General features: G+C 41.5%; 1 protein-coding gene across 1 annotated transcript in view; it reads left to right on the forward strand.

Moving 5' to 3' along the window:
- Positions 1–1,833: 1,833 nt before the first annotated feature.
- Positions 1,834–26,417, forward strand: part of drc4 (dynein regulatory complex subunit 4) — a 48,764-nt gene continuing 24,180 nt past the window's right edge. Inside the window, exons 1-5 of the mRNA XM_084409648.1 lie at positions 1,834–1,931; positions 2,304–2,396; positions 2,685–2,882; positions 2,989–3,195; positions 19,334–19,388. Of these exons, the coding sequence (XP_084265774.1) occupies positions 1,929–1,931; positions 2,304–2,396; positions 2,685–2,882; positions 2,989–3,195; positions 19,334–19,388 (556 nt within the window). The 5' untranslated portion in view covers positions 1,834–1,928. The remainder of the gene's footprint in view (positions 1,932–2,303; positions 2,397–2,684; positions 2,883–2,988; positions 3,196–19,333; positions 19,389–26,417) is intronic.

The following is a 26,417-nucleotide window of genomic DNA, read 5'->3' on the forward strand; positions in this document are numbered from 1 at the left end:
AAATCTTTCTTTTGTACCAGTTATTATGACAACCTCTAACTGCACAAACAATCCCGGTCTTCCTCGAAGCCATAACGATGAGTAAGTTGTTACGAAGACTTGTTTGATTAACCGCTACAGAAGTGCCTGACCGGAAGTCTCGCACAAAACACCGTCAACTGACTGCGTCCGAATTTCCGTTAAAAATAAGGTGAATAGGGCGTCTATGTTTTTATTATGTCTATGGTGTTGACACAATACACATAAAGTGCTGCCATGGCAACCTGGCTAACAAACAGGCTAACAAAAAAAATGGAACATTTAAAATGTTAACCATTTGTTTCTGTTTTCTCTAAACACTTTAAATGAATTTTAATTGTGTCCATATTTTAAAGATTTATGCTCTGCATCTATATTTTGTTCCTCTTATTTACCAGTGAGTTATTTACCAGAAAAGTCAGTTTATTTAATGAATTTGGGTATAGTTACTGAAGATTGAAGGTCATCCAGTTTCTCACGTTTAGCCAAAGTGGGTCAGCAATATTTAAACACATTACAAGGCAATTATTTTTTTATTATTATTCTTTGAATTGTATTCCCTATTAACTGTAGTAACAAACCAAACAGGAACTGTCACAATAATGTGTTTGCATTTAGTGAGCAACCTTATAAATTAGATGGGTTTTCTATCTCTCACCATGAGGGAGTCCTCCTTTGAGATCTGGCCACACCCAACATGTCATTACATCAGCCAAAACTATTTTTATCATTTAAAGAAATAGTCTCTTTAATTAAAGACAGTTGTTGTGCTTGGAAAATGTACATCCATTGAGCACAGTTCAATAAACCTTAAACAGCCCACTTTACCAAAGTTCCAAAGTGCAGATATATTAAAGTTCAACTTTGGAGAATGAGGTTAAACTCTTGAGCAACTCTTTGAACTTTTTTTAAAGACATAAAAGCCCTTAAGCTGTTTCACTTCTGTATAATTTATTATTATTATTGTTTTATTATTGTTTTTTAGGTTTTATTTATCTATAGTTATTTTGTTTTATTGTTTAATGTGTTTTTTTGGGTGTGTTTTTTTTGCAAGTTTGTTGTTCTATATAATCGTTATGCACAATCAGATGCGTAGGATTTGTCATCTTTAGTGATTTAATTACTACTCTAGTTTGTACAAAACAAACTCCTTTTTACGGTCTATGGTACAAACACATATCCATGTTAGAAAAGGAACAGCAGGTGGCGTTGTGTGGCTAAGCTGAGGAAAACGCCAAACCAGCCCCGAAAGAAGAAGACATTTATGAAGCCGAGCTATAGAAATGTGTGTACGTAGGTACCACATTCGACTGCTCCAGACACTCGGGGCACCCGCCATCTTGGAACGGTCAGCGTGTCGTCATTCACAGTAAGAACAAAGACTTTAAGGGACTTTGAAAATAATCATTGCGCAGCATTTGGTTGTGAAACCGCCAATATTTAAATTCCCGAAGAAATGGGATAACCTTTCACAGGTGAGAATATTGGTTTGTGTTTTTATATTAACTATTTATATTATATTTATATTTATATTTATATTAACAGTTTTACTATGGTACTTTTTTAATAATTTTACTTTTACTATGGTAACTTTTTAATGTCGTGTTAGTTTACCAAAAATCATCTGCTGAAGTTTATTGCAGATCTAGATATTCGTCTAACTGCGGTTGCAGATGCACAGTTAACTTGCTTTCGAGCGTTCACAGACATGCTTTGACCGTTCCAATATGGCGGACGGCAGCGGCCCATTAATCGTGTCCCTAACCATTAATGAGGTTTCTATGTATATAACTCTATGAGCCTAGCTCTCATGTTGCTAGGAAACCGTTGTTGAGTAGTAGCAGCAGCAGCTTGTGAAGCAACAAGTCACTTTATTTTCATTTTAGGGGGTGAGAACGCGTTCACAAATAATGGTAAGCAGGTATTACATAATAATGAAATTGAACTTATGAAATCGTTCATTTATTGTCAGAAGAAATTTAACCGGGGATAAATAAAAGCTTAGTATCGCTGTTGTTGTGGGTGAGACGCTAGCTCATCGGCTAATACAGAAGCCAAAGTCTGATCATGTGTTTTGTGCAAATTGCATTTCGGCAAATTAAAATGTATCCCCTGCAATATATTGATTTTGAGACGTCAACCCATTAATAGTATATAACTATGTTTATAAAATGTGGAAATTTATTGTGCCATGCACTATAGACATTTACAGTATCTAGGCTAATACAAGAGACCTCTCCTTTTTTGAGCTTTAACTGTTACCCGTTTATCTGTTCACATTCCAGCCGCCAAAGAAGAAATCTTCCAATAAGTCCCCAAAGGGCAGAACTCCAACAGTAGTGGATGGCTTGTCCACAGACGAGATGTCCAAAGAGCAGGTGTGATTTTCTCATATTTAGAGTTGCTATTCTCTGGGGAAAAAAAAGAAAGAAAGAAAGACAAAAATATATATTTGGATATTTACCAACTAGGACATTAGTAATATATATATATATATATATATATATATATATATATATATATATATATATATATATATATTACTAATGTCCTAGTTGGACAGGCAATAAGAAAATTAAGAAAACAAGCACACTTTGTTGATGACAGCCATGTTATTTTTTATTTTATTTTGCCAATCTGGCAATCTACTCATGGGTGTTTTGTAGTTGGAGGAGCACATTGTGCGTCTGCGAGAGGAGCTGGACAGAGAACGAGAGGAACGCAACTATTTCCAGCTAGAGAGGGACAAAATCCACACATTTTGGGAAATCACCAGAAGACATCTGGAAGAGAATAAGTGCGAGCTGAGAAACAGAGAGCGTGATCTGGAGGAGGCTGAGGAGCGCCATCAAGTGGAAATTAAGGTATTGAGAAGAGTCCTGTGGTGATGTCAAAGTAATTTTCCCCTCAATTAATTGCATGTGGGCTTATAATGAACACTTTGTGTGACATGAATCTGTTGTTGTCCAGGTTTATAAGCAGAAGGTGAAGCACTTACTGTATGAACAGCAGAACATGCTTTCTGAGCTGAAGGCTGAAAGTGTTGTCAGCACCAAACATCTGCAGAAGGAGAACGATGTCCTCGAGAATCATCTGCAGAATGACATGCGCAACTTGAAAGTTTACTTAAAAGAGCAGGAGCTGTCCAGTGAGAATGTGCTCAAGAGCATTCATCTGGTATGTGCATGATTATAATATGATTTAATCAGGGTGCGAATTACACAGTGACTGACTACCTTACAATGCAACTAGGCTTATATTAGGGGTGTGATGATGCACTTAGCTAACAAGACGATAGATGATATTGGGTTCAAGAGAAGACATGTTTAACTAAGAAACATTATATTTAAGAAATATATAAATATTCAATGACAAAAATGTCTGGAAAAATAGTTTTTTATTCGACTGAAAGTCACAAAATGCAAAGCAGTGCAGGTGCATTTTACTTCTCATTTAACTAATCTAGGGCTGTCACTAACAAAAAAATTTGTTATCGAGTTATTAAATTGAGTAGTTAATTGAGTAATCAGATAATAATTTTTGTGGTAATAAAAATAGACCTAAGTGAATACCCTTTAAAATGACTCAAAAAACATATATAATAAGAACGAGGCAGTAATAATTGGTTTACATAAAGTATCAAAAGCAAGTAATTTTATGATTTTATTGAACAACACTGTTAAAATAAATAATATAACATACATTAGGGGTGCACAGAAATGAAAATTCTAGGCCGAAAATTCTGGATGCTCTTGGCCAAAAAACGAAACCGAAAAAGCTTTTTAAAAATTATTTATTTCTAATATTTTAGCTTATTTTGGTATAATTTTATTAATATTTAGACTTTTTAATGAAATTTAATATTTTTAATGATGCTGAATTAAAAACTTAAGATCAAATACACTAATTACAAGGTTAGCCTACTTATAAAACTGAGTTAATGATTTCAGTTTTAATGCCTTTCCAGCAAGTAGGGCTGCAACAACTAATCGATAATTATCGATAAAGAAAATCATCGGCAGCGAATGTCTGCCCACCGAGCAGCTGCGTTAAATTTACAGCACTGAATAATGCATTTTAATGCAGAGAACTGGAACATACAAAAGAATAAGCATACATCACATAATATCAACCACAAAAATAATAAAGGAGACAACAGCAAAACAGAAAAGGGGAAAAAAAGTGTAAATAAATAAATTCAGAAGAAAGAGAAAAAAGAGAGAGAGGGCCATTACATCACATAAAGATCAGAGGCAGAGCAAATCCTAACAGTCCTTGTAGCTTTCTTATTAGTAGATACTGAAATCACAGTTAAATGATATTCCATTTCTTTTAAGAAGACAGAGAAGATAAGTTTACAGTTTGAAAGTATGCATTTGTGAATGTAAAATTTGCTTAGGAAAATAATGAAATTAATACCAAAACAGATTTTTGTGTGTGTGTGTGAGGTCAAAATATCCAAATATAATGTTTCTCATATGTATTGAGAAGCCTGGCAAAATCTTACACCTTTTACTATATTTTTTACTATCATTTTACTATCACTTACACACAATCATTCCAAAGCTTCTGAGTGTAGTGACATGACCAAGATAAATTAACCACTCTTTCATCAGAATTCAAACAAAAAGAGCATATTTGCTCAATGTCAGCTTTAAATCTTTGTATAAATGTCTTAACAGGATAGAACCTGTGTATGAGCTTAAAGGAAATTTCTTTCACTATTTGTGAGAAAGAACAATGTAAAGACTAGATTTTTTTCCAATTATTAACAAACAAATTTTTCCAAAAGGAAATTACAGGTGGAACGGAAATATTTTTTTAGGAAATAAAGATCTTTGCAAAGAAATTCTGAATATCTGAACAAAAGACAATTATTAAACAACTGCTCCATCAAAAATACTGAACCAATTATCATAAAACAGAGATTTATACTTGAATAAGATGTTCTTGTTGTTCCAAATAAAACATCTCTGTGGTGAAAAGTTATGTTTATAAATTAGTGCCCATGCTAAGAGAACCTGGCGATGAAAGTTGGAAAGTTTGATAGGGAGTTTGGATATATCATAATTACACATTTAGAGAAAATGAATGCCAGCAAGTTGTGAAAAAACAAGTTGAGGAAAAACATTCAAAATAGAAGATGGTTTGGCTAGGAATTGATTCAGCCAATTAATTTTAAATGTATTGTTGTGGGAATCAAAAAATAAAATAATTCAGACCACCATTATTATAAGAGTTTAATATGACTGATTTTCTCATATAATTATCCTTTTTCTCCTTAAGAATTTTATTAAAACCTCATTAATTAATGTAGACGTGGGCTTATCCACAAAAAGAGACTGAGCTGCATAGGCCAAACAATACAGACCCTCTGCCTTAGTGAGCAGTGTTCTGCCTTTTATGGACAGATCCCTTTGTAACCAGCAATTGCATTTTTTGTTTTTTGGTAATAATCAAGCGTAGCGTTAGTTCTGGCAGGTCACGTTAGTCAAGCTCGCATCAGCTGACTCTCAGCTGATCCATGTCTACCTATAGGAATACGACGCCTATCACTGTATTCTTCATATGTAAGCTCCTTCAGTATTATCAGAAGCTATCGCGTTTCTCAGGAGCTAATCACCCTTCTCCATTCCCAGCTCCTCCTCTCGTCCAGTCAGGATTTGGCATTTTGATTCCCCTGAATGAGTTAAAGATATCTGCAATACATTTTTGTTGGTTCAGTTCTGTTTACCCTAAGGGGGGTTATTGCTGCTCTCCCTGCTCTTAACCATGCTAGGATGCATGGATGCGCAGGGAGTTCTTGCCCAGAACAGAACCATACCTCCAATCCAAACTATATGCTAATTGTCAATCGTATTTGACGATAGTGGTCCTGACAGAAATAGGTTTGAAGTTTGCTGAACACCTTTATTCATCTTTAGTAATTTGTATACCAAGATATGTTACCCTATATTTTTAACAGCAATATCTTCAATTAAAGTAAAATAATTTTTTTTTATTGGTAGCCATTCGCATTTCTTAAAATTTAGATTTAGTCCAGAGGCTTCAGAAAAGGACTGAAGAACACCCAAGCTGCTGGAATATGTGACGAATCATTCAAGAATTAAGCTGTGTCGTCCGCTAATTGACTAATTTTTATTTTAGTGTTGCCAATTGTGATACCCTTTAAAGGACTACTATTGATATATGTGCTAAGGAACTGTTTTGCAATTAGGAATAGGTAAGGGGAAACTGAACATCCTTGTCAAACTCCTCATTTTAAAAAGAATCTAGGTGAAATACCATTACTTAGTTTGATTGAGCTGTTTACGTTTATGTATAGCATTTGGACCATCCTGCAAAAGGAGTCACCAAAGCCAATTTTAAAGAAACACTCCACCGTTTTTTGAAATAGGGCTTATTCATATTCTTTCATACATTTAGATAGGTGGGTAAATGCATTTTTGTCTCTGCATGCATTGTTTTAGTTTGACAGGGTCGGCGCTAGCTTAGCTTAGCACAATGAATGGAATCCTTTGTTGCCAGCTAGCATGTCCTGAGTAAAAGTGATACAATTTTTTTTTTAAAACCCACGTAATTACTTCTTGTTGCCTGCGTGTTCACAACGAGTACAAATAGCGATGCAGATTAACACTAGGTGAATTCAACCTGTTTAGCATGAACAACCAAACTAAAATAAAAATCGCTGTTATCGTTACCTGTAAAATGAAATGACTGAGGGCTAAGTTAGCTATATTTCTCTCACCGAGTTAGCCTGGTTCTTTTGACTCAGGAGTTTTAGTATAACTACTAGAGAGGAGAAGGCTACAAGCAGTTTACTATACATGTGTCATGTTTAAAATAATCACTTACTCTGTGGACAGCTGTCCATTTGGTCGGCGTGGGGCGTTTTTTCCAGTTCACTTTATCACACCGGAAAAAAAAATCGAGTACTGCCGGATGAATCAACGCCGTGAAATCCGCGGTAGCTGTGACACAACTGCGGGCACGCTCATCTTGATCTGACACGTTGAGCCTGGTTATCGATGGCAGAAACTTGTCCCACTCGCCACAGCACAGACACTCTATTTCAGTCGGCATATTCCCCCACATTCACACCACCAGTTCGTGTTGGCTCTCATCCTCACGTCCTCGGGCTGTTGAGCGATCGCAACCTCCTCCTGTCGTTCTATTTCCACTCATTTTCTGTAAACTCTTGTATATAGGTATGGTTCTGGCTCACACAAAATCAGCCATGTTCATCGCCATTCATGTACTGTTGGGAAAATAGCCAGGCAGCTACTATTCACACCGGTATGTTGACGGAAGTCGTGGGATTTCATGTGTTGCGTGATATCTCTGCGCCCAAGTAGCAGTGCTTCGCCTAAGTAGCCGTGCTTCGCCTGTGCTTCCCCATAATATAGTCCCAAGTCAATATCTGCCTAAGAAATCACCTAGTGTTAATCTGCATCGCTATTTGTACTCGTTGTGAATACACAGGCCACAAGAAGTAATTACGTGGTTTTTTTAAAAATTTTTATAACTTTTACTCAGGACATGCTAGCTGGCAACAAAGGATTCCATTCATTGTGCTAAGCTAAGCTAGCGCCGACCCTGTCAAACTAAAACAATGCATGCACTGAGACAAAAATGCATTTACCCACCTATCTAAATGTATGAAAGAATGTGAATAAGCCCTATTTCAAAAAACGGTGGAGTGTTCCTTTAAGAGCCTAAAATAAAAATGTGTGTTCCAATGTGTCAAAGGCTTTGTAATAATCGTCAATTCATTCTGAATAGTCTAACATATCTAGCGCTAACCGTATATTATTAGAAATGTGTCTTTTCTGCATAAATCATGACTGAGATACTTTTAGGGTCATGACTAATATTAGCCTACCGTTAATCATTCGTTTTTGAAATTGGTTGTTTTTAGCTTGCTGTCTTTCCAATCTGAAAAAAATATGCAGAGTTTTGTTCACCCTCTTCAATCCATTTTCTGTGCGATCTAATGAACGCCCCTTTAGCTTTATGTTTATATATGTTTTCTAATTTGCACTGTAAGTCAACCAATTCTGCTTTTTCACAAATAAGTAAATCATCCAAATTTTTTTATAAAAGATTGGTGATTTTGCATAATGGAATTTTCATCAGTTTTTTTCTTTTTTGTCAAATCAGTACTACATTTCCTAAGATAGTTGCCAATTTCATATTTAGTAAACTAGTGCAAAATGCCCATGCAAAATCAGTTTTTGTGTGTGTTTTTAGTAATTGTTGGTTTGGTGTGTTTGAGTGCTCATTGTTACAATTACACAGCAAAAGTTCAGTGACATTTTTATTTGTGCATGGTAGAAAGCACACAGTGCTTTCTACCATGAAAAACGCTATACTTGAGCAAACAGTTTGTGAATAGGCTACTACAAATGATGCCCGTGAAAGAGACTGTGAACGCATTGAATAGGATTTGTTTAGTTGGTGAATAGCTTAGGCTACTATTACACAGTAGCGATAACGTTAAGCGCACCAGAATGAAATATAATATTCAGAAGTAAACAGCGTAGGTGACTTACAGATTCAGTTAACATCCACAAATGAATAAGCGCGACAATTCAGGGAGCAGGCTACATAGTGAACTCGACGATTCAGGGAGCAGGCTACACAGTGAACTCCGAAAAAAATCTTTTACCAATATATTTAACGATATCTTTTGCATTTCTAATCCAAACAGTGTCAAACTTGGCACTGCATTTACTCGTGCCCGTAGCGAGACACCTGTCAAGTTTGAAATCCATCGGACTAACGGTTCGAGAGATATGCGCAGACGTTTCAGTAATTTATAGATAGATTCCCTATATGGGTACGAATAAAGATACTCTTGTGGTCAGAAAATGGTGATGGCAAAATGTCAGTAGAGGTATTGCATAATTCCTTAGAGATAAGCCATGTGTGAATTCGGGCCTGGGAGGAGAGAGAATTATTACTCCATATGAACATCTTTTGAGAGGGATGCAATACTCTCCAACTATTGATCAAAGAGATTCTTTGCATAAACATTTTGAAGTATAAATTAGTATTGTCAGGGAGTTTTGGAGGCCATCTGTCTATGCTGCCATCTAAAGCCACATTAAAATCTCCACCAAAAATAAGCATGGAATTTGGGTATTTAGTCAATCATTTGAACACATGTTCCTCTAAACTACTAATAAAGGCTTTATTTTCTTTCTGCTGTTTATAACCATAAACACACAAGAATACACGTCAAATTAGAAATTTCAGTAATGAGACGGATATAATGTCCATCAAATCACTTATTACATCGAGTAACACCTTTCCTTTAAACTTTTTTTTAAAATGCATACACCGGCTGAATGTGTTGTACCATGAGACATCCATATGTCCAGTCCCCATTGTGACCTCCAGAAATTAAGGTCCTCTACAGTTGAGTGACATTCTTGGAGTAAACAAAAATCTAATTTGAATTGTTTGAGATAAAAGAAAACAACCTTTCGCTTAGTAAGATTTATTAGCCCTCTAGCATTTAAAGAAACAACAGATAAAGACATGAAGTAAAAGAAAGGAAATTGAAGAGAAAAAAATGTAATAGACCTAGATAAGCAAAACAAATAACTTCTTGTACAGAACTCTAACCGTCAAGAAATGAGCTCTAGGATGAGAACCGCAACTCAAACAATATGAAAAAGATCTAAATCACTCAGAAGAATACAGTATGAAATGCCAATAAAGTAATACTTTAAATTAAATTTGAGAACATACAAGTATAATACCAGGGCTGTGTTTCCCGATAACATTGTCTCTTAGCGCGCTACGAAGACTCTTAAGGTATAACTTAACTAAAGGTATACCATTTCTAGGTGTGTTCCCTGAACCATACCTTAGGAAGCTGCTTAAGATATACCTTTGTACGTGTGACATTACCAGGTGCTGTCCGTGGCGATGGTGCTGAATTGGTTAATATCGATGGCTCGAGAATCAATTATTCTCTCGTGCAGGGGCTGCTTCACTGCATTATGTGAGAAAGCGGTGTTCTTTATAAAAGAAGCATTTCAGAAATAGTTGAAATTGCATTTATTAGGACTCAAGAGATATTATAAAAAATAATCCAAACTATAATAGCCTAGCCTACATAATTTAAAATTGCTGCATAATAACCATTTCAGTTTTTTACGTGCTTTCTTCTCTTTCCCATTTTTGTTCGCTGAGGTGGAGTTGCGATGAAATATTGTTCTTGTAAATACTTTCCAGCATTTCAGTAATAAAAGTGTACATCTTACGTACGGTGCTCGGCAGTGATCAACAAATTTAAACATTGAATTTTGAATCTCTTCTTGTAAACTCAGAGATGTGGATTCAGATGGTAATTAAATTACCACACAACCTGTTTGTCACAAAACAGTAGGTAGGCTAATTTGGCCAAGGATTTTTACGCGGGTTGGGTGAGAAAAAAACACTGACATTATGGATTTGGACGGCAATAAAATCACCGACTTACCCCTGTAAATGTTTAAAATACCGGACGAGCCCATGAGAAACAATTAGCGTCTGAATAGGACTTAAGGCCCTATTCGCACTGGATAAGTATTACCTGGTGACCTCTAGTTATTTGTAACAATTGCGGAGGTTGTCTGTGATCTTAATCCCATGCGAATCGGCCATGTCTGTAATTTGTAAAGTAAAAATTCCCCCGCAAATTACCTACCATATTTCGCTGAACACAGAGGTCCCGTGATAATATCGAATATCGTCCCGTGCGAATCGGCATCTCTGTGATTTGGCGGGGTCGTATATCATTTTTTCAAGGTTTTTGTTTCCTGTGTGCTTTTTTATCCATCTTTCGCAAAGAATAAAGGCTGCGTTGGAGTGTTTTGATAGTATTTTGGGTGCTGGGTCATATCGCTATAGGCTACACCATACAACTATACAATTTGCAGAAAGAGAAGGCTGAAAACCATCAGAAGAGGAAAAACGTACTTGGTTACTAACGTAACCTCGGTTTCCTGAGAGTAGGGAACGAGTATTGCGTAGCTAATACGCAGTGGGGAAACTCCTTTCCTCGAGAAATATTGAAGCCTATATTTAAAACGCAGTGCAGCTGCACAGTGAACACAGCAGAGCGTCTAGCTTGCCCATTGGCTGTGCTGCGGTAACTGCACACCCTATGGCGAATCGTCTCTGACGCGCGGCCCAATCAGGTGACTTTGCGCCTGCCGAAAAACAGAAAACGCGCGTCCAGCTAGGGCTGTGGTGTTTCGGCAGGGCTTAGATGGATGTACAAAGATCAAAATCTCCAGCCAGCAGCAGTGGGCGGGCAGAGGTGAGCGACGACTGCTTCCTCGAGGGGACAGTCTCTCGTATCCCTTTTCCGCGGCGCCGTCCACAGAGGAGAGCATTGCGGAAGCGCTCGTGCGCACACACGATGCAATCAAAATGATTGAACCTTCCTGACCTGCAAGACATTCTGGTTTTGTGAAAACACTTCAACTAAAGCATCATAGAAAGTTTATTAATAAACATTTGAGTGATTCTTAGGGTGCTTTCACACTGGGCTCGTTTGTTGCGGTCCGAGCCCAATCGCGATTGTTCCCGGCAACCCCCCGCAGCGTTGGTCTGGTTCTCTTTCATCATCTCGTTTCGAGATCCACCTATGGGAAGGGCATCCTGTACCTGACCTCTGCAGAAGCATCCAATTGCACCAAGTCTGGCTAACAGACAGAAGCGCGCAGCCAATGCCAGGTAAGGCCACACCCCCTTACCTAAGGCATATAGCTGTCAGGCGCGCTCCTCCCCCTCAGTTGACATTCGCTTCTCGCGATCTCTGCACTGACACAGTTCGGTTGGATTAACGTTACGCTGCTCACTTTCGAGTCTTCAGGAGGACATATCACCAGATCAGCCTCCGCCAGACGTGAGTGACAGTCGTTTCTTCAGCCTATCCGCTGTGTTTTTGCATCCGGAGCCGCCCGAGCTCTCGCTGTCCTTCACCTGCTCCTCCTTACATAGCTGCCCGCCACGGGTTTTTTCCGAGTTCTTCACCGCTGGCCCACCCATGGCTATGTGACCGTCTAAACCGCCGCTTCTCCGGGGAACAGCCTATCACGACGAGCCTGCCCGGCCGCGTGTGGTGCTCTCATCGCCGCTAAGGACCCTCTCGTTCTGCGTGGTCTGCTTGGGCTTAACACGCTCAAGAAGCTTTGGAGAAACCGGAGAATTGCGGTCATTGTAATTGCTGCCCATGTAGCTTTTACTAAGCCGGCTTTTAGTTGCACGACCCAGCGCGCCGTGCTCGGCCTTTCTGACTCGGATGGGGGACACGGTGATGATGACACGCTACCGGGGGACTCCCGGAGCGCCACCTCGCTAAAATATTTGAGCTGACATCAGCCAAAAAAAACAAACAAAAAAAAACAAACAAAAAAACAATCCGCATTCCCCGAAGAGGACATCTTTGCGGGAAAACCTCACTCTCGTTGACGAACCGGCCGGTTCCGGCGACGGGGATGACGCGGTCCTTTTAGCCTTCCCTAGGCTAGCGCTCACGCGGCTTTGCCTCAGTCCATCCTCCTGGAAGTTTGTGAGCGAGCGGTCGCTCGTCTCAACATTGTGTGGCCAGCTCCACAGAGCGCCACCGACCAGGATAGGAATATTTACGACGGGTAAGCGCTGGGACCACCGCCCAGTCTGAGGAAACAACTCTTAATACCGTTTTTCCAGCGTTCGCGAAGCTCATAAGCACGACTGGAGCGCCCCGCTAGACTGTTAACACGGTCTCACGGGCCTTGATGTGTTACGATAACGTGTTGAGGCTTTCAATTTATGCCTTCCTAGGAAGGCGGCCCCGAACGCAAGCGGCCTGCCTGTTGTTCGACCGTTGGGAGTATCGAGCCCGTGTTCACGGGCCACGAGCCCTCCGGATTCTCTCCCGGTCCCGGAACCCCTGTCCAAAAGACACAGGGTCTCCCGCGGACGGTCGGTTAATCCCGTCTCGTGGCTGCCCAGCCCGTGTGTTTAGTGGACGTTGTGTGCGTGTGCGGGCAAGCCGTTTCAGCGCCCGAGTGGGTTTTGCGTACCGTAACCCAGGGTTACAGGCTGCAGTTTGCAATAAAACCTCCGCATTTCAACGGCGTTCTCTCTTCTCACACAGAAGAAAACGTCTCACACATTCTGAAAGAGGAAATTTCCTCCCTCCTAAACAAGGGAGCGATTCAGATGGTGCCACCCAATCTGATAAACCATGGTTTTTATTCCTGGTATTTTCATGTTCCAAAAGGCGTGGCGCCCCCCGCCCTATATTGGACCTTCGAGTGTTGAACAAACATTTGAGGAAATACAATTTCAGAATGTGACACAAGGCTCTCTCGCCCATGCCATAAAGCAGAACGACTGGTTCACATCAGTCGATCTGAAAGATGCTTTCTTTCACATAAGCATCTACCCTCCACACAGGAATATCTTCGTTTCGCCTACCAAGGCATTTGTTACGAATTCACAATTTGAGTCCCCAAACTTTCTGTCTGTGTGCGGAGGCGGGTGTGGCGCCCCTGAGACTATCAGGGCTGAGAATTCTGACTTACATAGACAATTGGCTCATCGTAGCCAAATCGAAGGAGAAGGTGTCGCTGGACACCGGCCGGGTGCTCGCGCACATCACATCCCTCGGGTTCAAGGTGAATGCGAGCATAAACAATCTGACTCCCAGTCAGAATGTCATTTTCCTGGGCTTGGAATTGAACTCAGTCTCCATGCGAGCGCGTCTCTCTCAAGAGCGCGTTCGCTCGCTGATGGACTGTCTGTCTCAGTTCAGAGAAGGGGTGAGAGTACAATATCGCACATGCCTCAGGCTGCAGGGTCTCATGGCTTCATCTATCCAAGTTGTGCCGTTGGGTCCCCTGAGAATGAGAGCGTTCACGAGATGGGTTTTGTCACTACGTTTCAGCCCGATTCGCGATCTCTGCCGCTCGGTAACGGTGACGCGCGCCTGCTCGGCGGCCCTGCGCCATTGGGAGAGCGAGAACTTTTACGCACGGGGAACCCCCCTCGGGACGGTTATGATGCGGAAAGTTGTGACGACAGATGCGTCCTTAACAGGCTGGGGAACCACCCAGTAAGGCAGAACGGTGAACGGTCTGTGGCTGAGCAGACTACGTTCAGCGCACATTAACTATTTAGAGCTTTTACCATTTGGAAAGCTCTGAATCATTTTCTGCCTCGCCTGCAGGGACATCCCGTTCTAGTACAGTGCGATAATACCATGGCCGTGGCTTATATCAACCGTCAGGGTGGCATGCGCTCGTCGAAACTCCACGCTCTAGCTTACAGGTTTTTGGGGTGGAGCAGACGGGTTTTTCTGTCATTACACGTGACTCATGTTCCGGGCATTCTGAACAGAGGCGCGGTATCTGCTATCGAGGGGAAACCCAATCTACGGGGATTGGCGTCTTCACCCGCAGATAGTGGAGATGTTATGGATGAGATTCGGACAGGCAGCCGTAGATCTTTTCGCCTCGCGCGAAAACCACCATTGTCCTATTTTCTTCTCGCTAAAGGACGTGGACCAAAGCCCAAAGTGCTGCTGTATGCTTTTCCTCCCCTGTGCCTGATAATTTCACACTGGCCAGGGTGAGAGAGCACGGCCTGTCTCTCATTCTGATAGCACCCAGGTGGCCCAAAGCCCCATGGCTGCCAGAGATAATCCCTCTGTTATACGCCGAGCCATGGCACCTCACCCCTCACACGGACATATTGTCCCAAGTCAACGGAGAGATTTACCACCCCCACCCGGACAGGGTGGCTCTCTTGGCCTGGCCCGTGAGAGGACGAACCTAAATGCACTGGGGCTCCCGCTGCGTGTAATCGCCACTACTCAGAATGCCAGGGCCGTTTCCACGCGATCCCTATATGCCTGTAAGTGGCAAGTGTTCGAAGGGTGGCGTGATGGGCGTGGTCTCACATCTTATCAGTGCTCGGTGCCTGATATTTTGTGTTTACTGCAAGACCTCATGGAAAGAGGCAGGTCCTTTTCCACCATTAAGGTCTACCTGGCTGCGATTTCAGCCTGTCATGTGGGTTTTGAGGGCTCCACCGTCAGGCAGCACCCTCTAACCCGCAGTTTTATGAAGGGTGCTCGCCGCTCTTTGCCGGTCATCAGGAGATCTGTTCCAGAGTGGGACCTCTCCATGGTGCTGGAAGCGCGGTCTCTGTATCCTTTTGAGCCTCTGGGGAGTATTTCCCTTAAGCTGCTGTCCCTCAAGACAGCTTTGCTCTCGGCCTTGGCATCTGCTAAACGGGTCAGTGAGCTACATGCACTCTCGGTTCACCCCTCGGGCGCCAAATTCTCCCTAAGTGGAGATAAGGTTTCCCTTAAGCCTAACCCGGCCTTCATGCCGAAATGCTTCCCTGCGTTCACTTCGGAGGTTTTGGAGCTATCTGCTTTTCACCCTCCACCTTTTACCTCCCCGGAGGATCAGAGGCGGAATGCTCTGTGTCCCGTCCATGCTCTGCAAGCATATATGACCAGGACCAGTGCTTTCCGAAAGCAAGAGTGACCAGCTTTTTGTTTCAAGGGCTCCCACGCACAAGGGGAGTCCCATTTCAAAGCAATGCCTCTCACATTGGCTTGTGGACGCTATACTATGGCTTATGTAGCAAAGGGAGTGCAGCCCCCAGGGGGCATCAGAGCTCATTTCACAAGGGGCTTAGCCGCCTCTTGGGCTTTGTTCAGGGGAGTGCTACTGCAGGACATCTGCTCCGCTGGCAGCTGGGCCTCTCCTCATACCTTTGAGCGTTACTACCGGTTGGATGTCACCAGAACCTCGGTGGCACACTCAGTCCTAGGGGTAGGGTCCTCTTAGCCCTTTCCCACAGCCCCGTTGGGTTAACCAACGAGGAGTGAATGGGCCGGCTGGCCATGTTCATTCCTGTCACCAAGGATTCGCATTCCTTCTTGGGTTTAGCTATGTGCGTTGGTGGTGCGGGGGCCATTATCATGTATGTGTCTCATGCATGTTTCATGCCCTGCTTGTCCACAGCAGTTTAGCGTGGCGTCACCCTTGCAGGGTCATGTTTGTGGGACGTGTCAGGCACCGCCTCTCTGAGGTGACCGTCTTTCTCTGGCCTTCAGAACCTCACTGTGAGTGTATTGGGCAATCGGGGAGCTGTCCATGTCTCTCCCATAGGTGGATCTCGAAACGAGATGATGAAAGAGAACAATAGGTTACTGTCGTAACCCCGGTTCTCTGAAACATCGAGTGGAGAGATCCACCAACTTTGCCCCGCTTGCCGCACGAGAAGCGAATATACTTACTGAGGGGGAGGAGCGCGCCTGACAGCTATATGGTAAGGGGGTGTGGCCTTATCTGGCATTGGCTGCGCGCTTCTGTCTGTTAGCCAGACTTGGTGCAATTGGATGCTTCTGCAGAGGTCAGGTACAGGATGCCCTTCCCATAGGTGGATCTCGAAACGAGATGTTTCAAAGAACCGGGGTTACGACAGTAACCTATTGTTTCACACTCAACTTGCTTCTATCGAACGCTGGTGCATTTGAATGCATCTTACGTCATCGCAAACGTGCACGGTGCATGATAGAAAACAGAACTCGGTTCAATATATTGTGTTTTTTTTTTTATTAATTTGGTGCTATTATGCACAGCTGAGTGAACAACACATGTTTACTGTGTGTGTGTGATGCATAAGGTGGTTTTCTGCTGCTTGCAAACGGACTCTTTTGAGGAGACAGTGGATTTCCATTATTTGTTACCCTGATTCCACGCACTATGCGCGAATACACTGCAGGCTCACTCTCCAAGGTAAATCATCAAAACTATAAATACATCATAATCAGCTAAAACGCATGTGCAGGTCACTTTACTTCCTGAACAAGTGTGCGCACCCGAGTCCGTGATGCTTTCACATTCACGCGAACCGCGGCACGGTTCGGGAGCAACCGAACTCAGACCACCTCCTCCAGGTAGTTTCGGTTTCGGTACCCCAGGGTCCGCATGACAGCGTTCACATTAGCGATTTTTCATGTGAACCGTGCCCCATTCCGAACTAAACTGCCAGTGTGAAAGTGCCCTTAGAATGTAAAGTTGAGTTACTGAGTTCAAATAAATACAATCTAATTTGCTCTAAAGATCAATATACAAATATACAAAATTATTCAACCTTCAAAAGTTAATTTCTTTTAAGAATCCTTTACTATTTGTAACCTCAAGTAAACGTCATATGTAAGTGCTTAAAAAGCTTTTGACACCTCTCTACTGTAATCTTAGACCATTCGTTTTTTACAAAATAATATTATTTGATTTCCATGCTGCCAATGCTTACTTCCAATCTCAAGGAAAGCTTTTTCAAGGAAATTTTAATCTGGAGACTGATCAAGAAAAATCCAGGACCAAACCCTGAACCAAGCTTATTTGGTTGTGTACTTGGGCTAATTGTCCTGCAGCTTTTTGCTAAAATGGCCTGATACTTCAAATAATCCATGACGCTGTTCATATGGTCAAGATTTCCACTTACTGCAGCAGCAAAGCACCGCCTAACAAGACTGATCCACCTCAATGTTTTCAGTCCCACTCCCACATGCTCCCACAGGATTCGGTCCCGCTCCCGCAAAAACATATGTTACCATCTCACCCGCAACATTCATGTTTTGACCTGCTCCCACCTGCAAAAGCCTGCATAAAAGTATAAATAGTTTTCTTCTGTAAATCCATGAAATTTCCATGAAATAGTTTCAATTTACGTGTCGCAAGCATTTTTTTAATAAAGCATGAGAAAAGAATCTGATCATAGCAATAATATGTTTGCAAGAGCTCTGCAATTCGACACTAGTAAAATCACATCACGTTTATTTATGTAGCACTCTATACAATAGATTGCTTAAAATCAAGCAGCTTTACCATATTAAAGAAGAAAAACAGTGTCAGTGTCTCATTTCATCAGAAGTACAACTTCATTTTCTACTATGAAGCAGCTCTCCAGTGTGTTCACATTTTAACTCGCTGATGTCTGACCTCGACAGACTGAACAGGAGAAATTAAGTGGAAAAGATTTCCACGTGAAAGAAGGCGGAGCCTCAGCACACACCCACCTGTTACGTAATCACCACAGACCAATAGTAGTACAAAGGTGTTTACCAGCCGTAGCAAACTTTTCCGGAAAGTTCGCTTTGGCAAGCTGTCGAAGAACGAACTGATGTGATGTCATTTCGATCAAAATCAGCCCAAAACAAACTTTTGACCTGATTTTGTTTGAAATTACGTCACATCAATTCATTCTTCGATTTCGATTAAGGTATATTTGAGCCTTTAGTGTCGTGGAAATGTTCTTGTATCTATAGCCTTCTTTTTTATCTTCTGTGAGATCTCTTTTGTCTTGTCCATATTTGCTACTCAATATCAGAACATGCATGGGCTAAATGTATGCATGTGTCACATCTAAAGCTAATTGTCGTTATAGAGTTTCCAAAGGCTTAATTGTGTTCTAACACAGTTTTGTACCCTACCATACTAGTAAGTGATTAAATGTTGCACAGCAATGTTGAATAGGGGTTGAGTAACTATGACAGTTTGACATATACAGTGTATTGTGAACAAAATTTAAAAAATACTATATTAAACTCTGGATCTTTAGAAAAGCTTACATTTGTAAATTGGTGCAGTCTCTGTGGGGTTGAATAATTTTGTTTGCAAGTGTAAATCCTAAGTAAAACTGTGCCCTCTTTGTTCTATTTCTCTGGCTCATGGTGTCTTCACTGGGGATTGAAATCTTAGATCATTATTAATTAACTATATTTATTCATATCGAACATTTTATAACACACCCTGTGTGTAAAAGTCTTAATATTATTCTCAGTTTAAATAAAATGCTACCATTATCTTTCTGACAGCCAATGATGATTCTGAAAGAAACAAAAACGCAACTTTCATACATATCTGATTTACAGAAAAATTTCACTTTTATTTCAGTGTTGTTGTTAATGTTTTGTATATTTCAGCAAATAGTTGGCTTTGTACATAGTTTAACAGCATTAAAGAAGTCAAACTTTATCATTCAACTTAAATGCACAAATTTATTTTGAACACTTGCATTGTTCTTGCTCCGTCCATGTACGTCATTGAATTAACAATGTTTTCTAAGCTTATTTAAGTCAACTGCTCAGGAAATGTTCATGGTATGACTATGACTCATTACAGGGTCGGCACCCCCACACACCCCCAGCCAATTCGCACCCTGTATATAATGATTACAATGACAATGACAGTTACATTTCTGATTTAGATCTCTCATGACCATAAACAAAATTGTCTTTCAACAGAAACACGATGAGGAAATTACTGATCTGCGAAATGATTTTGCCAGACAAGTACGAGGTGAAGTCACTTTCTTTATACATTTGAATGGGCTAGATTTTAACAATAGTTTTTTTGTTGTATAGAACTACTTTTGAGAAGTAAATAATTCATGTAAATACATGAATACTTAAGTTTTCAGTCTCAGGCTTCAAGATGCTGTATGCAATTTTATATGTATCATTTATATATATATATATATATGAATATATATACAGCGGGGGAAATAAGTATTGAACACGTCATCATTTTACTCAGTAGATATATTTCCAAAGGTGTTATTGACATGAAATTTTCACCAAATGTTGGTAACAACCCAAGTAAGCCATACATACAAAGAAACAAACAAAAATAAGTTCAGAAATTAAGTTATGGGTAATAATGTGAAATGACACAGGGAAAAAGTATTGAACACATGAAGAAAGGGAGGCGCAAAAAGGCATGGAAAGCCAAGACAACTGCTGAAAACTTACAGTAATTAAAAAGCAATCCAGCCCCCTGTCAGTGGAAATTAATAACAGCTGGTTCAGTCCCAAATGATGGCCTACAAAAAGGTCTCATTGCCAAGGTGTCACACAAGACATATCTCATGATGGGTAAAAGCAAAGAGCTGTCTCAAGACCTTCGCAACCTAATTGTTGCAAAACATAATGATGGCATTGGTTATAGGCGCCATTCTAAGCTTCTGAATGGTCCAGTGAGCACTTTTGGGGCCATAATTTCACCATAAATTTGCCTCGACCAACTGTGCTCCTCGCAAGATTTCTGATAGAGTGAAAAGAATAATCAGAAGAGTTGTCCAAGAGCCAAGGATCACTTGTGGAGAGCTTCAAAAAGACCTGCAGATAGCAGGTACTGTTGTCTCAAAGAAAACAGTAAGTAATGCACTCCACCGCCATGGCCTGTATGCACGCTCACCACGCAAGACTCCATTACTGAAAAAAAAGCATGTTGAAGCTCATTTAAAGTTTGCTGCACAACATTTGGAAAAGCCAGTGAAATACTGGGAGAATATAGTGTGGTCACATGAGAGCAAAATTAAACTGTTTGGATGCCATAATACACACCATATTTGGAGGAGAAATGGCAGTGCACATTACCCTAAAAACACCATACAACTTGGTGTTGGCTCTTGGACAACTCTTCTGATTATTCTTTTCACTCCTCTATCAGAAATCTTGCGAGGAGCACTGGTCGAGGCAAATTTATGGTGAAATTATTGTCTTTCCACTTCCGTATTATGGTCCCAAAAGTGCTCACTGGACCATTCAGAAGCTTAGAATGGCGCCTATAACCAATGCCATCATTATTTGAGTCAGCCTTAACCAATCATCGAACAGGTTATTAATAGGTTTTGAACCTGACGGATCATTATAAAGTTCTTGTACCAAATGATGACAGTCTCCCTGCTCTTCCTGGTTCAGGAGTGTTTCATGTACCCATTTTCTTCTATTTTTATTTATTTTTTTTGTGCATGAGCATATAAATAAGAAGATTTTGCAAAGCCCTGTATGGAGCCAGATCAGCCTGAAAAATAATACATTTTCAAAACATAATTCATAAATACACAAGTAAAAGCATAAATATTTCCCCAAATGCATCTTACCTAAATAAAAAAACTTTACACAAATATATATATATATCAAGTTCTTGAATTAATTCCCATCACACATTTATGAATGATGTTACATGTATTTATGGATTGTTGAATCTGCATTTGCAAATCGTCACACGTGCGTGGACTGCTTTGAATTTGTGTGCGGCATTTTTGAGACCTTCCTCACAGGTTAAGATTCATAAATATCTTTTTTTGGAGGATGTCCTGTTTAGCCAATCGCGGTGAGCTTCTAATCCACCAATCAAAACGCTCCTTACTGAACAGACTCAAGAAGCTCAACGCTGCGCTTGTACTGTGCATTGTTAACTGCTGATAATCTGTGTCCAGAGGCTTTCTCTCAGTTTTACTGAGACTGGGATTTTTGTACATTTGTCTTGTCAAGTCTTGTTAAGGTCTTCATGATGTTTACTTCAGAAAAAAATGTCATGCTCAGATCTGGATTTTTTTACACAGGTGGGCCACTACAGACTTTAGCTCCAGCCCTAATCATAGCCCTAATCAACAACTGTCTCTAATTTTTAAGGAATTGTCGTGGAAATAGTTTTTTTTTATTGTTTTTAAGGGTTGTCCCAATACCCAGGCTGTGTTTCACTTCACTTTTAGACACATAATTACAAAGTCCCTAAAGTCCCTTTTGAAGTGTGTGTCAAGTAGGGTTGTCAAAGGCATCGATACTGCCAGTAACAGTCGGCTGATAGACGCTGTTTTCAAATGCTCGTTTGTGTTTGTTTGAGCGCTCTCTGCGCATCAAAGGTTTCTGTTTACAGCGTGTTTTTATAAGCGTTGAGCATTGTAGCCAATCACAATCGAACGTGTGATCGCAATGGCCTATCAGAGGTCCTAGTCAGTAAGTTAGTCAGAATCTGCTTAAAGGGGTGGTATAGTGCACTTTTCACTAGATGTAAAATAAGTCTTTGATGTCCCCAGAGTGTGTATGTGAAGTTTTAGCTCAAAATACCCCACAGATATTTTTATATAGCATTTTAAAATTGTCACTTTTTGAGGGTGAGCAAAAACGCACCGTTTTTGTGTCTGTGAATCTATAAATCGTGTTCCCGGGGTTTATGTAAATTTTATGGTTTGTGATGTCACTAACCCGGGAGGATTGTTGTGTAGTCACTACCAGCCATTTGTTGTAGTCCTTAAAAAGCGATTTCTGTAAAAGAAAATATATCCCTTTGCTTTGAACTTTGAGCGTTGTAACTTTGCAGATGTTGTTTATGCTCAAACAGCATCATTACACACTAACTAAAGTTAGAAAAGTGAAATCATAATCAACCACCCCTTTAACACCGCTGAAAATGGACGTTTCATGCAAGCCGCACGCTTGCGAATCCTTTAATTATAACCAACAAAGTGTAAACGCAATCTAAATAGGAGATTCATTGTACAATTAAGAATATTTTTTTTATTTTAACAGTTTTCGTGAGAGTCCAGAATTCAGTGAGCTTGTGCATCACACACTACAAGATATTCTTAAGATTATCATGCCAGATTTAGCACCTCACGTGTTCTCATAGGGGAAGTGGATATACAGTAGACAGAATGGATACTTTGTCGCGAGAAAAAACTAAATAAGAAAGTTAAACGACTGCGAATGAGAAAGTGGTTGGGGAGATGGGGTCAACACAGATTGTCTGTTCTTCATCGAGAACTGGAGGTAAGATTTTTTTAATCTGTTTACAGTAGTGCGCTAACAACTTTCTACACTCTCACCCAGTACGAACCAAAACCGATGCAATGTTTTCCCAGCTTTTCTCTTTATCGCTGGGGTTATGATATGCTTTTGAGTAGACATTTGGTGTAGTCGTGTTCCCACATTTCGACCAGCCGTTCATCCATCTCCGTTACAGCTGCTTGTTGTTGCAGTTCTGTCTCCTTGTAGACTTGTCTCTCATTGGCTATTGTGGAAGTACTGACGTAATTATAGTCGTAATCATCCAGATTTGAAATCCTAAATATCAAACATGATTTATAATGTCGGGGCGGCCTCGATGTGTTTGCGAGCAGATCGTGAGGTGTAAGATTTGATCTGTAAATGCCTCACATTGCCAGATAATCTGGGCCGAACATCAGAACCAACCAATTCCCTGGTTTTTTTTTTTTTTTTTTTTTTTTTATGTCGGGAGGGGTAAATCAGGCATAAATCAGCCTGAAACTCCTGTAGTCTGACCCAGGCTTTAGTTATTATAAAGGAATAGTTCTCTTGCTTTCTGTTTACTGCAAGTTTTCTCTTTTTATTACCCTTTTACAATCTAAATACAAGTTTAGTTTTTCATGCTCCAAAGTTTCTGGATTGACAACTGTATTTAAATGTGCAATTGAAACAGAAACTGCGGGACCGTTTTTAAAAGTGCTTAATTCAACAGTTTTTGACTGTACCAATTGGTACCAAGAACCACAACATTTGACTAGTATTGGTAGCGATTACTGAAATTTTGGTACTGTGACAAGTGTCTCAAGTGGACGAAAGTTTATACGCACAGGCCCTCAACCCTTTAATTTTGACCCGAAATCGTCTCAGGTGAAGACTGTAATCTCTGTTCCCTGAGAACAGGGAACGAGACACTGCGTCTCCTTGCCATGCCTCGGGGCACTGTCGAATGATGCTTTGGGGAACGCCTCAGACATGACAGTTGTCTGAAACTGCAATCGAATTACGGCAATCCTATTGACCTGCGACAGCCCATGATGTCATCATTGTGCGACCCGGAAGTATAAAAGGAGCGCCTTGCAAACGTGACATTCATCTTATCATCTGAAGGGACTGTTTGGTAGGCAGACAGGCCCCGAGGCATGGCAAGGAGACGCAGTGTCTCGTTCCCTGTTCTCAGGGAACCGAGGTGACAGTCGTAACTTGAGACATTCCCTTTCGAAAGAGAACTCACACTGCGTCGAATGATGCTTTGGGGAGCGATATACCCACGCCGCCATGCTAAGGGGAGTGCATGCCAAGTGGCAGTGACAACTGTCAGAACCAGCAAATTCAAATGAAATGCTAGAACCACTCACCCTCAGATCACACTGGGCTGTCAGTGACAGCATTCCCTATGGTCATAGCCCATAGCCCAAGGAAAACCTCCATAAACATAGTTTACTGAAAGGTCTACCTGGGCCTGCTCAAGGGCATGGAACCACAGCTTCAAATTAGAAGGGGTCCCTTCTAGGGAATGTGGCTATTCAGGGGAACATACTCACCCGAAATGCCACCAGGAAGGCCTGACCTGGCGTCACTTACATTGGATACTTCAGCCTGGCCAACTTCCTGTCTGTCCGAAGACAGAGACTCTGGGCACTTGCCTTTAGATAAGGCATCCAACCCGAGGGACTGCAAAACTGACAGTTTACCACTCTGCCCAAATCTCAGAGACGGGGTATCCCGGAGAGCATGCCTCAGCATAGCGCTTACAACCCTTGCCAGCGAGGGGAGTTTCTCTGCTCGATCCATAGATCTCCCCCAGCCTTTGTTTTTTTCAAAACACTGAGGAGGCCTGAGAAGGCCTAAAGGCTGATCTAACTGGGAGGCCTCACGCGAGGTCTACGACCGTCTGACCAGACTCAGGAGTCCGCATACTCATAGTGACCCTCAGTGAGGGGACCACATGGTCCGCCTGGTAGGCAAACCAGGCTGTAGGCAGGATAAAAAGAGGTTCTGGGAGGGAACCAGTAGCAGAGAATGAATACTTTAGTCGAGCCAGGGCGCAAGCTCGCCTTCAGAAGCTGCCTGCTAAGGCCAGCTGAACTGATAGCAAGCGGCCACTAGCCGCCCAAGCTGCCTGGTGAAGCCTACTACCTGACAACCACCACATGTGGAAACTTCGTCTTCAGGGAGGCCTGGTGAGGTCTAATACCTGGTAACCACCAAATGTGGAAACTCGCCTTCTGGGAGGCCTGGTGAGACCTACTACTTGATAACAACCATATGTGGGAATTCGCCTTCAGGGAGGCCTAGTGAGGCCTACTACCTTATAACCACCATATGTGGCAACTCACCTTCAGGGAGGCCTGGTGAGGCCTACTATCTAATAACCACCCTATGTGGAAACTTGCCTTCAGGGAGGCCTGAAGAGGCCTACTACCTGATAGAAAGCTAAACAACTGGTTGCTATGAATCCTGAATCCGGGTGTCAGTCCCAGGGCGGCCTGCTAAGGCCAGCCAGTCCTGGGGCTCAGTCTCGGAGCGGCCTGTTAAAGCCGGCCTCCTGAAAGTTTTTTTATGTAAGAAACTAACTGCCATGAGCCAGAGAGGTTGGGGACTGAGCTACATGGTGGCCTGATAGGGCCTACCGCCTGACAGTGGTCAAACCTATTTGACTGATCGTAATCGGGGCTCGCCTCCAGAGAGGCCCACTGAGGCCAATTGTCTGATTGGCCAGTGAAATAACAGTCGAGCACCCCACTATGGGGCTCAGGGTCAGGAAGGCCTGCTAGGGTCAGGAAGGCCTGCTAAGGTCAGAGCCTAATCATCAACACTTAGAGGATTAAAGAGGCCTACTAGGCCTGAAGCAAGTCAGTGGTGTCAGCCATCTTCACAGTGCTTGGGACTCGCCTATCAGGGAGGCCTGGTTGGGCCTACTAGCTGGTAGCAAGTCTGTTCTGCTACAAACATACACTGTTGGAAACCATACTACACCAACATAACTATTGGGCCCACCCACATGAGGCTTAATACGGCTAGCTACCTGGTCGCGGCTATAATGTATGTCCCACAATGTTGGGACTCACCTACGAGGAGGCCTGTTAACCTGTTAACCGTTGCCAGTGCGTCGGTGCACTGAAGCGTTTTTTATTTTATTTAGTTCAAAGTTACTATCAGATTTAATGTTATACCTTGACAAACTATACATCATTAAAAAGATATAAGACTCAAGTTTCAGTATTTGACCACTATTGTATTCTGAGAAACTTATAGCGACAGTTATTTCTTAATTTGTGTCAGGAGTTATGAAATGGAAAAATGCGTCGATACCTTTAATATGAATTATGAGCGTCAGCCGCTTTCATTCATAAAAAAAACTCCGTGCTGTCGTCATGACAGCGCTTGACAAAACAACGTCCCTCAGGGCTTTTAGCTCAAAAATGTGCAGATTTGGAGAAATATTGATAGATTCTCATAGGTTTACATCATATTTCTATAGACAGTAGAGATGTGACGGTGATAATATTCTCCCACCGGTTAATCGAATTGTGACAACACCGGTATTACCGGTTTCATCGTGGGGGTGGGGGGTGTTAGAGTGACGTAATATATATTTTTTTTTTTACATGGCGTCAATTCATCATTCGTATTGAGTTTGATTGACCAATCAAATTCCACCATTTTTGTGCGAAAAAGCAGTCAGAAGAGTTATTGATTAACTTTGGTGGATTTGAACTTGGCTTTAACTGAGGCAATCTGTCACAACACATTAAAGAGCCAAAAAACGGTAGGC

Source organism: Rutilus rutilus, assembly GCF_951802725.1.
Source record: "Rutilus rutilus genome assembly, chromosome: 5".
NCBI classification, from domain to species: domain Eukaryota; kingdom Metazoa; phylum Chordata; class Actinopteri; order Cypriniformes; family Leuciscidae; genus Rutilus; species Rutilus rutilus.